Below are 13,717 nucleotides of genomic sequence, written 5' to 3' on the forward strand. Positions count from 1 at the left end.
ATTGGGGAGGTAGAAGTGGGGCCAGGATATTCATATTTACAAAATAGACTTAAATGCAGCATTTGACAACTTTTTTTCACTAGCTGTCGGGCATCGTAATAGTAGTTATTTACTAGCCAAACACTGAATATCACTAGCCACGGGAGTGGGGCTACCATAATCTAGAAGCCTTGGTTTTGTAATTTCATTCAGATGAAGGATCTGATCATTACAATGAACCATATGAGGTCATGTCTGAATTCAGCAGAGTTTGGAGAAATGCATATTATATATATATACTCTTCAAAAGAAGAAATGCAAAACCACATTGTCGTAACATTTGGAGAATTGATTTAATTATTGAATGGTGAGTCCGATAATTACCAAATGTTGCAGGATTGTTCACAATTCACTCTAGTCCATTGTGAGTAAGTGATAGGACACACCACCAAGGTCAAGGTCATCTGGAGTCAATACCGGGTGTGGCCTCCGCGTGTGTTGACAACTGCCTGGCACCGCCTGCCCATTGAAGCAACCAGAGTACGGATGACGTCCCGGGGGATGGTGTCCCACTCGGCCTGCAAGGCTGCTGCCAGCTCGGGCAGGGTCTGGGGCTGTGGTTGTCGCTGTCGGAGGCGTCGGTCCAACTCGTCCCATAGATGCTCAATTGGGTTCAAATCCGGGGATATCGATGGCCAAGGAAGGACATTAATGTTGTTGTTCTGTAGGAAAGCCGTTGTGAGACGTGTTTGTGAGGCCTGGCGTTGTCATGTTGGAACACTGCGTTGGCGTTGGCCATAACTGGAACGATGTTTGGCCGGAGGATCTGGTCAATGTAGCCCTGTGCATTCAGGTTGCCCTGCACGTGGACCAGGTCAGTTCTGCCAGTGTGTGAGATGGCTGCCCACACCATGACACTACCCCCGCCGAATCTGTCCACTTTCTGCACGCAGTTTGCCGCATAACGTTCACCACGACGCCTATACACGTGACATCTTCCATCATGACGTCGGAGCAGAAATCGGGACTCGTCACTGAACCACACCTGTCTCCATCGCAGTTGAGGCCATTGTCGATGAATCTGGCACCACTGCAGTTGGAGTCGACGGTGTTGTGGTGTTAAGATGACACCTCGAACTGGACGTCTGGCACGAATTCCTACCTCACGTAGGCGGTTCCGTACGGTCTGGTCGGATATCCTGCGCAAACCTGGTATTGCTGCGGCTGTGGAGGTGGCAGTAGTCAATCGTTCCCGAAGGTTGGCGTACCCGGATGTAGCGGTCCTGCCCGGGGGTAGTGACCCGTGGTCGACCGGATCTAGGGAGGTCACGTGTTGATCCATGTTGCTGGTAACGGTCCCACAGTCTGGAGATGGTGCTTGGGGACACATGGAATGCCCTGGCAACGGCCGTTCTGGATTCGCCTGCATCTAGTCGGCCGATGGCATTGTTTCTCTGCGGTTCACTGAGACGTGGCATGTCCTGGATTGTCAACTGTCGGCCAGATACAGAGGCCAGGCAAGCGAACACCCTGCACTTTTATACTGTCGGTGTTCATGTTGTACGTGCAGACAACGCACGTGCAGTGGTGACATGGTTTGCACGTGGCTGCGTTTTTGCGAATATTCACATTTTGGAACTTTATTGTACAGTAGCTGCGTTTTATCGAATGTAACCGTGGGAATGTGCTTGGGACATGCAATGACCTTATATTCACAAAGCATGAACCGGTAGGAAACATAAAATCGGAGTTATAACCCATTTGTACCCTTTTGCGTTTCTTTTTTTGAAGAGTATATATATATATATATATATATATATATATATATATATATATATATATATATATATATATATATATTGAAAATAAATGTATAGGATAGAAAGCAGAAAGCAAATTTGTCATAAAATGTAACAGAAGGCAATTCTTTTGTTAGTAATTTATCAAATAAATAAATATTTCACATGGGAATAAAATAGTTTACTAATTTAACAAACAAGCAAATGTCTGATTTGATGTCATTCGTAGCTGCACCTGTGTATGCTCTCAATGCATGTTTAAAATACTTTAAATTAAATTAACTTGAAACATAGAGCTAAATGCAAACGGTGACTCCATAACCATTGTCATAAAAATAACAAATATCACATCTTTTGACTTTGAGGCAAGACAATAATTGTTTTTCTTTATTAATTTTAAATTTCAAAATTAAATTTAACATTTATAAAGAGTCTCCATCAATACCTCTCTTTCTGGTGTGGACAAAGTGTATTTTCCTGTCACCATATTCCACCTGTCTCATGCCACAGTTTGTGAGTGAGTTCCGTGCATGGTCAGGATTGGTTCCATAGTTCACAGTGTATGACGTGTGAGTCAGGGCCAACTAAGAAAAAAAAAAAAACCAAACAAGAGGGTTGGTGAAATATTTCATTAATACAGACATTGGACAAATGCATATACAGAATAACTAGTTAATGAGGTCGGATATCTGATTCATCCTGTGACGGTAAGAATGGGAAATTCCACGAGGCTCTGCCGAGCAGAATTTCTCATTCGGCCTGAGCAGAATAAAGCAGATATCCGACGTCATTAACTAGTTATTATTTTTATTCTGCAGACCATAAAAATTAAGGGGAAAAGCTATTATTTCTGTTATTTCTGCCACATTCTACGATGACTTAGAGGTCATATGAGCGATTTTGTAATGTAGCTATGCATGTGACATCATATGAGTGATGTCAAAAGTCGTAATCTGCTAGTATACGTTTATAACTTTGTTTTAATCGGTCATCATAATCTGTCAACAGTGGTTGCTGGATAAAAAAAATAAACATCAATTTATTTAACAAATTATTCAAACTAAAAAATATATCATCAAAAAATACAAATATACTATCCTCTAGAGGTCAGTTGAATGTAAGTAAGAAAATCAAGTTAAATGGAGTTAATGAAATGAATGTTTAGTCTGTAGATGATTCAGGCAGAGCACATGCCTTATTCGTTTCCCCCATACAAACACAACATCCACACTAACCAGTGCCCCCCACATGGTGAATATCAAAGGCTGTGTATTGTGCTGTCTATTACCTTTACTACTGTTTGATAAGCATAACATGTGGTGGCAGTGGCCTTCTGTTCTCTATATAGAGTGTAATAACCATAGGTTAGACACCAAACCATTCAAAATGTCCCGAGACACTTTTTTAAAGAAACAAAATATTCTTTTTTGTTAGCAGCCAATTCAAAACTTTTAATAAGATTCAAATCAGGAGACACAATTCGTCAATGGAAGTACTCTGCTTTACAATCTGTGACAGCATCATTCAGAACCCCCAAAATTGTTGTCAAATTTCATTTTCAATTAATTGAACAATAATTCAACGGAAGAATTAATTAATAAAACCAGCATAAGGCTGGGAAAAAAAGTCGGTCTCTGGTCAGACCAAAGTTCCAGAACTGATGCGGTGATGCAGCTTTTTTCTCTCTCTCTTTTTTTTAAAGCATTGATTGCATGTAGAAAAGGTGGGTATATTTAGTTTTTTACATCCTCGTCTGCCTTGGACCATCCTCAGTGGCCATGGTGCCCCCTCCTTTGCCTTGGCACCCAAAATATTTTCCTAAACAGTAGCACAGGGGGGTTCTGTACAACCCATAGGTTACTCCTAAAAAAATCGACATCACACCACACAAAATAATTTTTTTAAATGTTAATGTATGCGCTGACTAGAGACCAGAAATTTATTTTGTTTGGCCTAAGAATGTGACACCACTAGAGCACATTAATTAATTAATCATCGGCTACTGGATATCAAATATTAGGTAATTCTGACTTGTAGTCATCAGAGGAAATCAGCTACATTTTTCCTAATGCAGCAAGGGATCTTTAATATGCACTTTCCCACAGACAGAAAAGCACATAGCACAGCCTTTGACCAGTTGTGTGGTGCACTGGTTGGAATGAGAAAAACCCAATCAGCTGAATGGATCCACCGCGGTGGTTTGATCCTGCAATGCAAGCACCTCAAGCAAGCACTTAACCGACTGAGCTAAATCCCACCCCCCTAAGAATGAAGATTTAAATGATATACCTGCAGAAGATATCGGTCCTTGAATTTGTACTCAATGTGCTTCTCCATTTCATCAAGACATTTGTGAAATCTCAGATGGCCAAGTAATACAGGAAGAAGCATTGCATGCTAGAAAAAAAGCATTAAAATAATGTCAGTGTGTTATTTAGTAACAAAATAATTAATAGTTACACAAATTAATCCCCAAATTAATATTACAAATTTGTGAAACAAAGACAATTATATATAACATGTTTGTATTGGTAACAAATGTGTATAATTAACTTACATACAAAGGGGATATGGACTAAGATAAAAATTATTTACTGGTGCTGGAGCACATGGGCTGAGCAGAGTTTTAATAATAATTCAGAAAGGCAAGTAAATATCAAACTATCGTGATACCTGACAAATGTCCGACTTGAGACCAGTTCTAAGAAATCCTTCACTACTCAGCTCCACTGTCACTTCCCGTTTCAATGATCTGTAAAGAAAACATATTTATTTCCTAATAATATCAACACTATATATATGTCTGTTTTGACATAACAATAAACTATATTGATCATTTAATGTGCTCATTTCCAAACATAGATATGCCACTTTTTCTATTTAATATAAAATGTATCATATTAAAAGGTTTCAAAAAAGAAAGAAAAGGGCCAATCAAACTTTGGTTATTACATGTTTAACATGATAACCAAGACATTCAATGAACAGAGTGAGACAAAAACCAACTGGCTCCACGAAGGTTACTCTTACAGACCAGCAGCAAGGAGTCTCTTAAATGTACTTTTCCCAGAGAGAAGATAGCAGAAAATAGTATTCATTTCATTAACTCCATTCGATAATGTTTTCTATGATCCATAAGTCAAAATTCAATAAATTTACATTTTCATAATACTGTTCAGTTTTTGTTCTTTGGCCTCGAGTTTGAGCTTGTCGCCGACGGTCACTTTAGCTTTAGAGTTGAGCAGATGTTTGTACTTCATGTACTGCTTCCACTCCTTCTGGTATCTGAAACAGAGAAAATAATCAGTCTCAAATCATAAAGATTGTCTTCATAAAAGGAATTCATTCTTGGGTGGGGTTAAGTTTGGGTGGGGGGAACGTTTGGGTTGGGGTGTTTGTTTGGGGTCTTTTACCTCCAGGTTATGGGCTCCTCTCCTGTTTTATTTACATCAAAGACCAGTGTAACTAAATAATTAATAAATAAAAATATTTGCCTGCAATTCCACAGTATTGCAAATACTGGTTGTATTGGTATTGGTACATGTCACGTGATATATATTTCATACTGGTTGAGTAAACAAAATATATGGAAATAAAGATTTTTGCTGTGGTAAACTTATTGGTTTTATTCCGTACTGTATGAATGGTGAATTTCACTCAGCAAGTTTTGTGATTTACCATTCTTATTTTTACACAATTAAAGACAATACATGACATCATTAACCTAGATTCTCAACAAATGTTAACTGCTCAAATACTAGGGGTTACTTTAGATGTATTTGTGGCCAATAGTTTTTGTTCTAAACAACTATGCTATAAAAGTGTAAGTTCATACATGACTTTTATGTTTTTAAAGTAATAATAACGCACATAGGGTCGCCAGCATAGCTGAGTTGTGGTGGACGGACTCCGAAGTGTATGATTAGTGGGTACGTGATCACGTCTCGCTTCAGCTGTTGTCTATCAAGCTGGTCAATACGAATCGAGCTCGGCTTCTGAAAAAAAAAAAATACAACATGTTGATTGATTATTAAATAAAACCAAAGTTTACAAAGAGCTTATACAGCATAATGGGCATGCATAAAAACGGTAGCTATTGAACAATAAAGTGAAAACTTTAGCAGGGTAATAAAACCAAAAATGCAGATGTTGTCAGTGTGTGTGTGCGGCAATGGCTGAAATATCACCATGCATACAAACATCTGTCCACAATAAAAATTCAGCCAAAAAATAAAAATAGCACACAAAAAAAGTACCAACAACAGCATGAAAAATAAACCATTTTCATGCTTGAACTGGAAAGAGGAAATAATAATTCTGGATGACAAAGTTTTATAAAAGATATTTTATTGCATAAACAACAAAAGGCACAAGTTCATCAATTTCTCCTTTATACATACACAATATGATCCAGTTAAATATCCATGTGTAACTGTACCATTCTGCCCATTTCAGTTTGTTTTTATTTTGATAATAATTCTGGGTGACATAGTTTTGTTGAAAACATATTTTATTACATAAACAACAAAATGATTGGGCAAAAGTTTGTCAATTTTTCCTATATATACACACACAATACGATCCAGTTAAATAGTCATGTGTAACTTTACCATTCTGCCCTATTCACAGAACTGTTATATTAATGTTCTTTTACCTTTCCTGGGTACGTGACGATCATCCCACGTACCTCATCCACCATATCCGTCCACTCGGTTTCCGAATACTTGAGCAGGCCGGCAAGTTCGGTTTCTTCTAGCAACGGTTTTGAGCTCCGCAGCAGAAAATTCAGGACCTCATTTATTGACAAGATCTCTTTACCATTTTCTTAAAAACACAAAGAATAAAAGGTATAAAGCAACAATGCTGCTCAATATTTTTTTTTAATACCTTAAAACAGCAGGATTCACCTTGTCAGACAACTGTTCAAGTATGCCTGTCATGCACACAACTTAATACTGATAGATCACTCCTTATATTCAAATACATTAACAGCTGTGCTTGTAGATCTATCCTCTCTCAATGGACCTATGAATGGTATATCAAAATCTGCGTCATGTGCTGTCCTGTCTGTGGGAAAGTGCATATGAAAAATGTAGCAAATTTCCTGAAGACTATGTCAGAAATGTATTTTAAAAACTGACATCCAGCAGTGATGATTAACCAAGGTGCTCTGATAGTGATATTATTGAAGAAAATAAAACTTTACTTTACTTTAGTGCTATCCTAATATATTTGTAAAAATAGAATGATCAAACAAGAGGGACAAAAAAAAAAATTGTGTTGGTGATACCTGGAAGTCCGCGAGCAAACCGAGGCATCAAGTGATATCGTTGACAACCAGTTTTCTCATCTTCAGTGTTTGGTCCACACCAGTCGATGTCAACCAGCTCAAGAATTTCAGTAAACAAAAACTCACTGAATAAATCTATTCCTCGAATGGAAAAATTCTGAAAAAGAATTAAAAATAAAATAAAATTATGTATTAATAAAATCAAATTATTTATTCATACAAAACTTATCTGACAAATGGAAGATGAAATACATGCAAGTACTTGGCAGTAATTAATTAGCAACATTTCAGTATAAATGAACCACAATCTATAAATTAATGTATACAATACGAGAACTTCTAAAAACATAGACAAGTTTAATTTTTTAGGAAAATGCACTTACCCAAGCATGTAACATCAGAGCAGTCCCCTTGCTCTATACTAATTCATAATAAAAAAAAATCAACAATTAATGTAAGGTTTTGGTCTTGTGATCTTTAACCTTGATCTTTTTGGTATTTTTACAAGTATTTCTGTCTATCTGTATCATTAATTTATAATATCTGAACATCTTACCTCAGGTATGTGTTCTTCAAAAAAGTGAATTGTATATTCTATATTGAATCTAATAACTTTGCACAATGGAATCTGAAAAATAACAGATTATCCGTATCAAGATCAAGATGTAATATTCAGTCATTTTCTTAAGCAGATTATAAGACTATAAAATTATGATAAAAGAAGAAAAACAAGATATTATTCCGTTTGAAGCAGTTTAAGATTATAAATTTTTTTTTAATTAGCTTATAGAAAAACTAAACAATTAACATGTGCAATCAGTCACAAGTAAATGCTATTTTGTTGTTGGTGAATCTTAGTTGAAAACACAATTACAGACTGAAATGGTGGTTTTATTGTGATATGAATATTACCCCACATCTTCATTATATTGCATTATTTTTGAAAATACAAAATTTCCTAGACAATGTCTCTTACGTTTTCCAGTTTGTAATGTGAGAACAAGGAGAAGCCTTCAAAGATATACTCGTGGTTGTCATATTCTATCACAGTGGGACTCTTCGTCTGGTGAAAAAAGATCAACGAGAAAGAAAACTTGGTTAATATATCATATAAAATTGAATAAAATAATTAGTAAAAATATGTGATCTAACTGAAGGTGTCTAACACTCACTCACTCACTCACTCACTCACTCACTCTCTCTCTCTCTCTCTCTCTCTCTCTCTCTCTCTCTCTCTCTCTCTCTCTCTCTCTCTCTCTCTCTCTCTCTCTCTCTCTCTCTCTCTCTCTCTCTCTCTCTCTCTCTCTCTCTCTCTCTCTCATGTTTATACATTTTAAAACAAATTATTTTTAACATGTAAGAGAGATGTATTAATACAGGTTTACCAATCCTGATCACTATATATAATAATAATAATAATAATGATGGTAAAAAAATACAGTTTAACCCAAAGACAGAAATTTAGCAATATGATAACTGTAAAATTTTAAAACTACATAATTTACTGATAAGACATTTCCAAATATTTAAATGAGGATTTGTAGATTGTGTTACGGTAATAAATGTAAGCAAAAGAATTATAAACAAACAGATGGTGACATAACAGCTACAACTTATACTTACCAGCAAATTTGTTGATGGTGACATGGTAATATGATAATGATACAGCTTGTCCAAATTGTTACTTTTGGGGTTGCAGTTTGGAATGGCCTAAAAAAAACATACTGTAGATTAAAGCAGAATTGCACTGATTTTAATATAAAAAATTAATCGTTGATTTTTAATTCAGTTAAAACATTTTTCCAAAGTGTGATATTAAAGATCTCGTGCAATATAAAGTAAATTACTCTTATAACGAACTGGAAGGGACCATGATAGTTTGTTATAGTAGTAGTTCGTTGTACATATTTGCATAAGTTGGTCATTAATATATAGGGAGATAAAATGGGACTTTACAATCAGTTCGTTCTATGCAATAGTTCGTTCTACGCATGTTCGTTATAAGTGCACTTTACTGTATTTATGTCTCTACTTCTGCTGTCCAGGGTACACTATTCAGACTTCATGTTAGACGTTTAACAGTTAAGTGGGCTCATTTCAATTTTATGTTTAAATTCAATTAATGTTCATGCATTAATGTCATGGGCACACGTCTTAAGTATCTGGACTGTAAGAAGAGAAGTTTAAAGTTTGTTCTGTTTAACAACACCTCTAGAGCACATTGATTAATTCATCACTGGCTATTGGATGTCAAACATTTGGTAATTCTGACGTTTAGTTTTCAGAGGAAAACACATTCAATTTGTTCACTAGCAGCAAAGAATCTTTTCTACGCACTTTCCCACAGACAGAACAGCACATACTACAGGGTTTGCTGAGGTGGTTCAATCAACTAAGCAAAACCCTACTTAAGTTTTTTTGCTCAGCTGTTAGCTTCTAGCAGTTGGATGAGCAAGGTGCTCAGCTAGTGGCTTAGACGGGATACGGACATTTGCCCCCCAGTCCAAAAATGGATAGGTGGACATTTGCCCCCCAGTCGAAATGATGGCTAGGACATTTGCCCCCCCCCCCAGTCGAAATGTTGGCTAGGACATTTGCCCCCCAGTAGAAATGTTGGCTAGGACATTTGCCCCCCAATTGATATCTACTATATTGATAAAATGAAACAAAAACATTAAATATTGTGAACAACTTTATTTTCATTTTGAGCACATGTTGAAAAAGCACATTAGAAAGCACATGGGTATGGGTTAGGGTTAGGGGTTAGGGGTTATGGTTGTGGTTAGGGGTTAGGGGTTAGGGTTAGGGTTAATTAAAAACTTAGTAAACACAGTAATTTAAGTTGTTAATTAAACCAATTTTTATACTGGGGGGCAAATGTCCTAGCCAACATTTCTACTGGTGGGCAAATGTCCTAGCTAACATTTCTACTGGTGGGCAAATGTCCTAGCCAACATTTCTACTGGGGGGCAAATGTCCTAGCCATCATTTCGACTGGGGGGCAAATGTCCACCTATCCATTTTTGGACTGGGGGGCAAATGTCCTGGATTCGGCTTAGACAGTCACAATGACATCAATCGGATGCAGGTTTTGTGTTTCCAATGGTCAATTGATGAATTCAGCACTGCTGATAGTTCACGTTGTCGACACAGACTGAGATTTTTGCTAAGCGAGGCAAAAACTATCAAACTCATTAAATATTTTTCTTATATGAGGTGAAAACTCGGTGAAATTGCCTGTAATAATATTTTGTTACAAACTAACTGGGTTTCTGGAAGTTTAGTAGATAATTTGTTACAAACTAATTGGGTTTCTGGAAGTTCAGTAGATATTTTGTTACAAACTAACTGGGTTTCTGGAAGTTCAGTAGATAATTTGTTACAAACTAACTGGGTTTCTGGAAGTTCAGTAGATATTTTGTTACAAACTAACTGGGTTTCTGGAAGTTCAGTAGATATTTTGTTACAAACTAACTGGGTTTCTGGAAGTTCAGTAGATAATTTGTTACAAACTAACTGGGTTTCTGGAAGTTCAGTAGATAATTTGTTACAAACTAACTGGGTTTCTGTAAGTTTAGTAGATAATTTGGCGAAATTTTCTGCTGACCCAGAGCTAGACCTGAGAAAAACAAATATCAATTAACCTTTAGCTCATCTTGTGTGCTGTAGGCTTACTTCCACTAATTACGTGTGTATGGTGCATTATGTAACAAAAACACTGCTAATTTACCTGCTCGCCTGGGTAGAGATTGTGTCGAATACCACTACGCTGTGATTTAAGACTGCACTGACATAATGGTCCATCATTCATCTGAAGGGATAAAAAACACAGATAGAAATCAATATCAAATCAAAATGTTTTAAACAAAACTGAAAATGTGTAATTATTATTTTTCAAGTGGTTTCTTCTGCAACACAAAATAAAGTTTAACATTAATAAATTTATTCCTGAAATGAAAAGGAATATTTGTTTAATGACCCCTCAGAACAATTTAACCCATTATTATTTGGAGTCTTAACATATAGTTATTTTGACACTTTGTCGAAAGAGAGGGGAATATATACAAGCTGTGAGGTACTAATATACAAAAAGAAAAACATCCATCCTACCAGGGTTTCTACCAGGCTAAAACAGGTATGGCGCCATACCCAAATATTTTTGCAGATTTTATTTTTTAAAGTTAATTTTTTGACCAAATTAACTACTCTTATCATTACTGTATGATTTTCTTAACCCTAACCCTAAACGTAACCCATTTTCTTTTTGGGGGAGGGCCCCCCCATACCCCCTGTTGACTGTGATTACATTTACATCCATAGCACCATACCCAAACATTTCTTTCTGACAGAAACACTGCCTACTATCATCACACCTAAGGTGAGCACTCTATCACGGAGCTACATCCTGCTCCCATTGATCACTGAATGCATAACTCACTAATCAGTGGAATGCATAACTCACTAATCAGTGGAATGCATAACTCACTAATCAGTGGAATGCATAACTCACTAACCAGTGGAATGCAGCTCAGTTGGTTGAGTGCTAGCGTGAAGTGCTTTAGTCATAGGATTAAACCACTCAGTGGACTCAGTGAATATAATTTCCTCCCATCCAACCAGTGCCCCCATGACTGGTATATCAAAAGCTGAGGTGTGTGCGGTATTGTCTGTGGGGAAGTGCATATATAAAATCCCTTGCTGGTAATGGGAAAATTTAGTGGGTTTGTTTTAAGATTATATGTCAGAATTTCAGCATAATATCCTGAAAATATTGTGAAAAAAACATTTGAAAAACTACATGTGGGACTAGATGGATGGAGATGAAACCTATATAAATCAATGCACTCTAGTGGTGTCGTTAAACAAAAACAAACTTTAAACTTCTTTAAATCATTTACAACTGTAGAGTAAAATAAAATCAGCGACTACATAACCAGGGCTCACACTGGAAAGACTTTTTAAGCCAATTTTCAAATATGAGGGGTATTTCAAAAAGGGATAATATAAACAACATTTTTGTTAGCCCACTACTGAATGTTGTAGCCATTTCATATAAAAATAGCAATTGGTAATTTGGCAGGGTGAGCCCTGAACACAAGAAGGAACGAAATGTTTTATTTAACAACGCACTGAACACATTTTATTTATGGTTATATGACATCGGATGTATGGTTAAGGACCACACAGATACTGAGAGAGGAAACCTGCTGTTGCCACTTCATGGGCTACTCTTTTCGATTAGCAGCAAGGGATCTTTTATATGCACCATCCCATAGACAGGATAGCACATACCACAGCCTTTGATGTACAAGTGGTGGTGCACTGGCTGGACCCTGAACACAAAGACAAGATATGCCTCTCTTCTGTGCAGCTTACCTCCCCTGGATCATTATACCACAGCTCATCATGCATGTGGTAAGGATGTTGTCGTTTGCGGTTCAGCTCCTCGATCCAGCGTGGTGGAGCGTTCTCAGCGTCCGAATCCGAATCACAACTACTACTACTACTGTTACTACTGTCAGAATCTGAAAACAACACAAAACAAGGTTACATATGAAGAGTTCATTTCCAAAACGTGATATACGTCAATTGTCGCGTTAGCAGTGAAGGTATAGTGATGTTAGCACAACTCAGCAATAGGATGATAGAACTTCCATCAAACGTGATCTATGGTCAATGAACAGGATGTTAAAACTGATTCATATGAAATATGATATGACACGTTGCAGCAAAAAACAGGTTTTTATCAAAATCATGATCATGTACATATCGCGTTTCGGAAATGAACTCTTCATATGTTCTGTAAATTATACACAGTTTACAGTTTATGTATGTTTATTATTATTCAATAATATACATCTGTATACAATTACCACAAATGAGCCATAAATACATTTTGATATACCACAGGGAAACTGGTCGTGGGGAACTGGTTGGGCCAATAAAAAAATACCCAATGGGTTCACCATTAACCCATTTCAGATGAGGTCCTAAATTTAATGCATTTAAAAAAAAACAGGTTCTACAAAACAAGATTTGCACTAAAACTGGGTTAACAAATGTATTGTGTTCTGTCAATTGTCCCCGAGGCTTGGCTACCTGACTCTGAGTGGTGGTGATGGTGGTGGTGAAGTCGTGGAGGGGGGCGCGGGGGTTTCGCTATCACAGGTTGATTTGCCTTCACTTGTCGAGCCCGTTCAACCAGCTCCAGTCGAAACTTGTCCTCGAGATCAGTCATCCGTTTGGTGGACATAAGACAGCTCGTCTGCTGTGGGAAATACACAAAGAAATTGAAGGGTTTTTTAATGATACCACCAACACACATTGATTTATTAATCATCGGTTATTGCATGTCAAACATTTGGCAATTTTGATATAAAGTCTTAGAGAGGAAACCCACTACATTTTTCCATTAGCAGCAAGGGATCTTTTATATGCACAATCTCACAGACATGATAGCACATACCATGGCCTTTGATACACCAGTCGTGGTGCACTCGCTGGAATGAGATATAGCCCAAAAGGCCCACTGCACATCAAGTGAACACTTTACCACTGGGCTACGTCCCGTCCACACAAAGAAATATTAGAGGCAAGTGGCAATGATTTTACTAGGAATACCCAACAGCACTATAGTGATATGTGCATT

At 37.0% G+C, this 13,717-nt stretch overlaps 1 protein-coding gene across 2 annotated transcripts in view; it reads right to left on the reverse strand.

Moving 5' to 3' along the window:
• LOC121382978 (ribonuclease 3-like) overlaps positions 1–13,717 on the reverse strand; it is a 29,599-nt gene that overhangs the window by 11,012 nt on the left and 4,870 nt on the right. The window contains exons 5-17 of one of the 2 annotated variants that reach the window (XM_041512684.1): positions 13,168–13,333; positions 12,445–12,593; positions 10,799–10,879; positions 8,692–8,778; positions 8,045–8,131; positions 7,625–7,696; positions 7,069–7,225; positions 6,433–6,602; positions 5,649–5,773; positions 4,938–5,063; positions 4,452–4,530; positions 4,068–4,175; positions 2,224–2,362 (exon numbers count right to left, since the gene is read on the reverse strand). In XM_041512684.1, the coding sequence (XP_041368618.1) occupies positions 2,224–2,362; positions 4,068–4,175; positions 4,452–4,530; positions 4,938–5,063; positions 5,649–5,773; positions 6,433–6,602; positions 7,069–7,225; positions 7,625–7,696; positions 8,045–8,131; positions 8,692–8,778; positions 10,799–10,879; positions 12,445–12,593; positions 13,168–13,333 (1,546 nt within the window). Of the gene's footprint in view, positions 1–2,223; positions 2,363–4,067; positions 4,176–4,451; positions 4,531–4,937; positions 5,064–5,648; positions 5,774–6,432; positions 6,603–7,068; positions 7,226–7,624; positions 7,697–8,044; positions 8,132–8,691; positions 8,779–10,798; positions 10,880–12,444; positions 12,594–13,167; positions 13,337–13,717 lie in introns of both variants that reach the window. The other variant, XM_041512683.1, reaches the window with a different exon arrangement.

Source organism: Gigantopelta aegis, chromosome 10 (genome assembly GCF_016097555.1).
Source record: "Gigantopelta aegis isolate Gae_Host chromosome 10, Gae_host_genome, whole genome shotgun sequence".
NCBI lineage: Eukaryota > Metazoa > Mollusca > Gastropoda > Neomphalida > Peltospiridae > Gigantopelta > Gigantopelta aegis.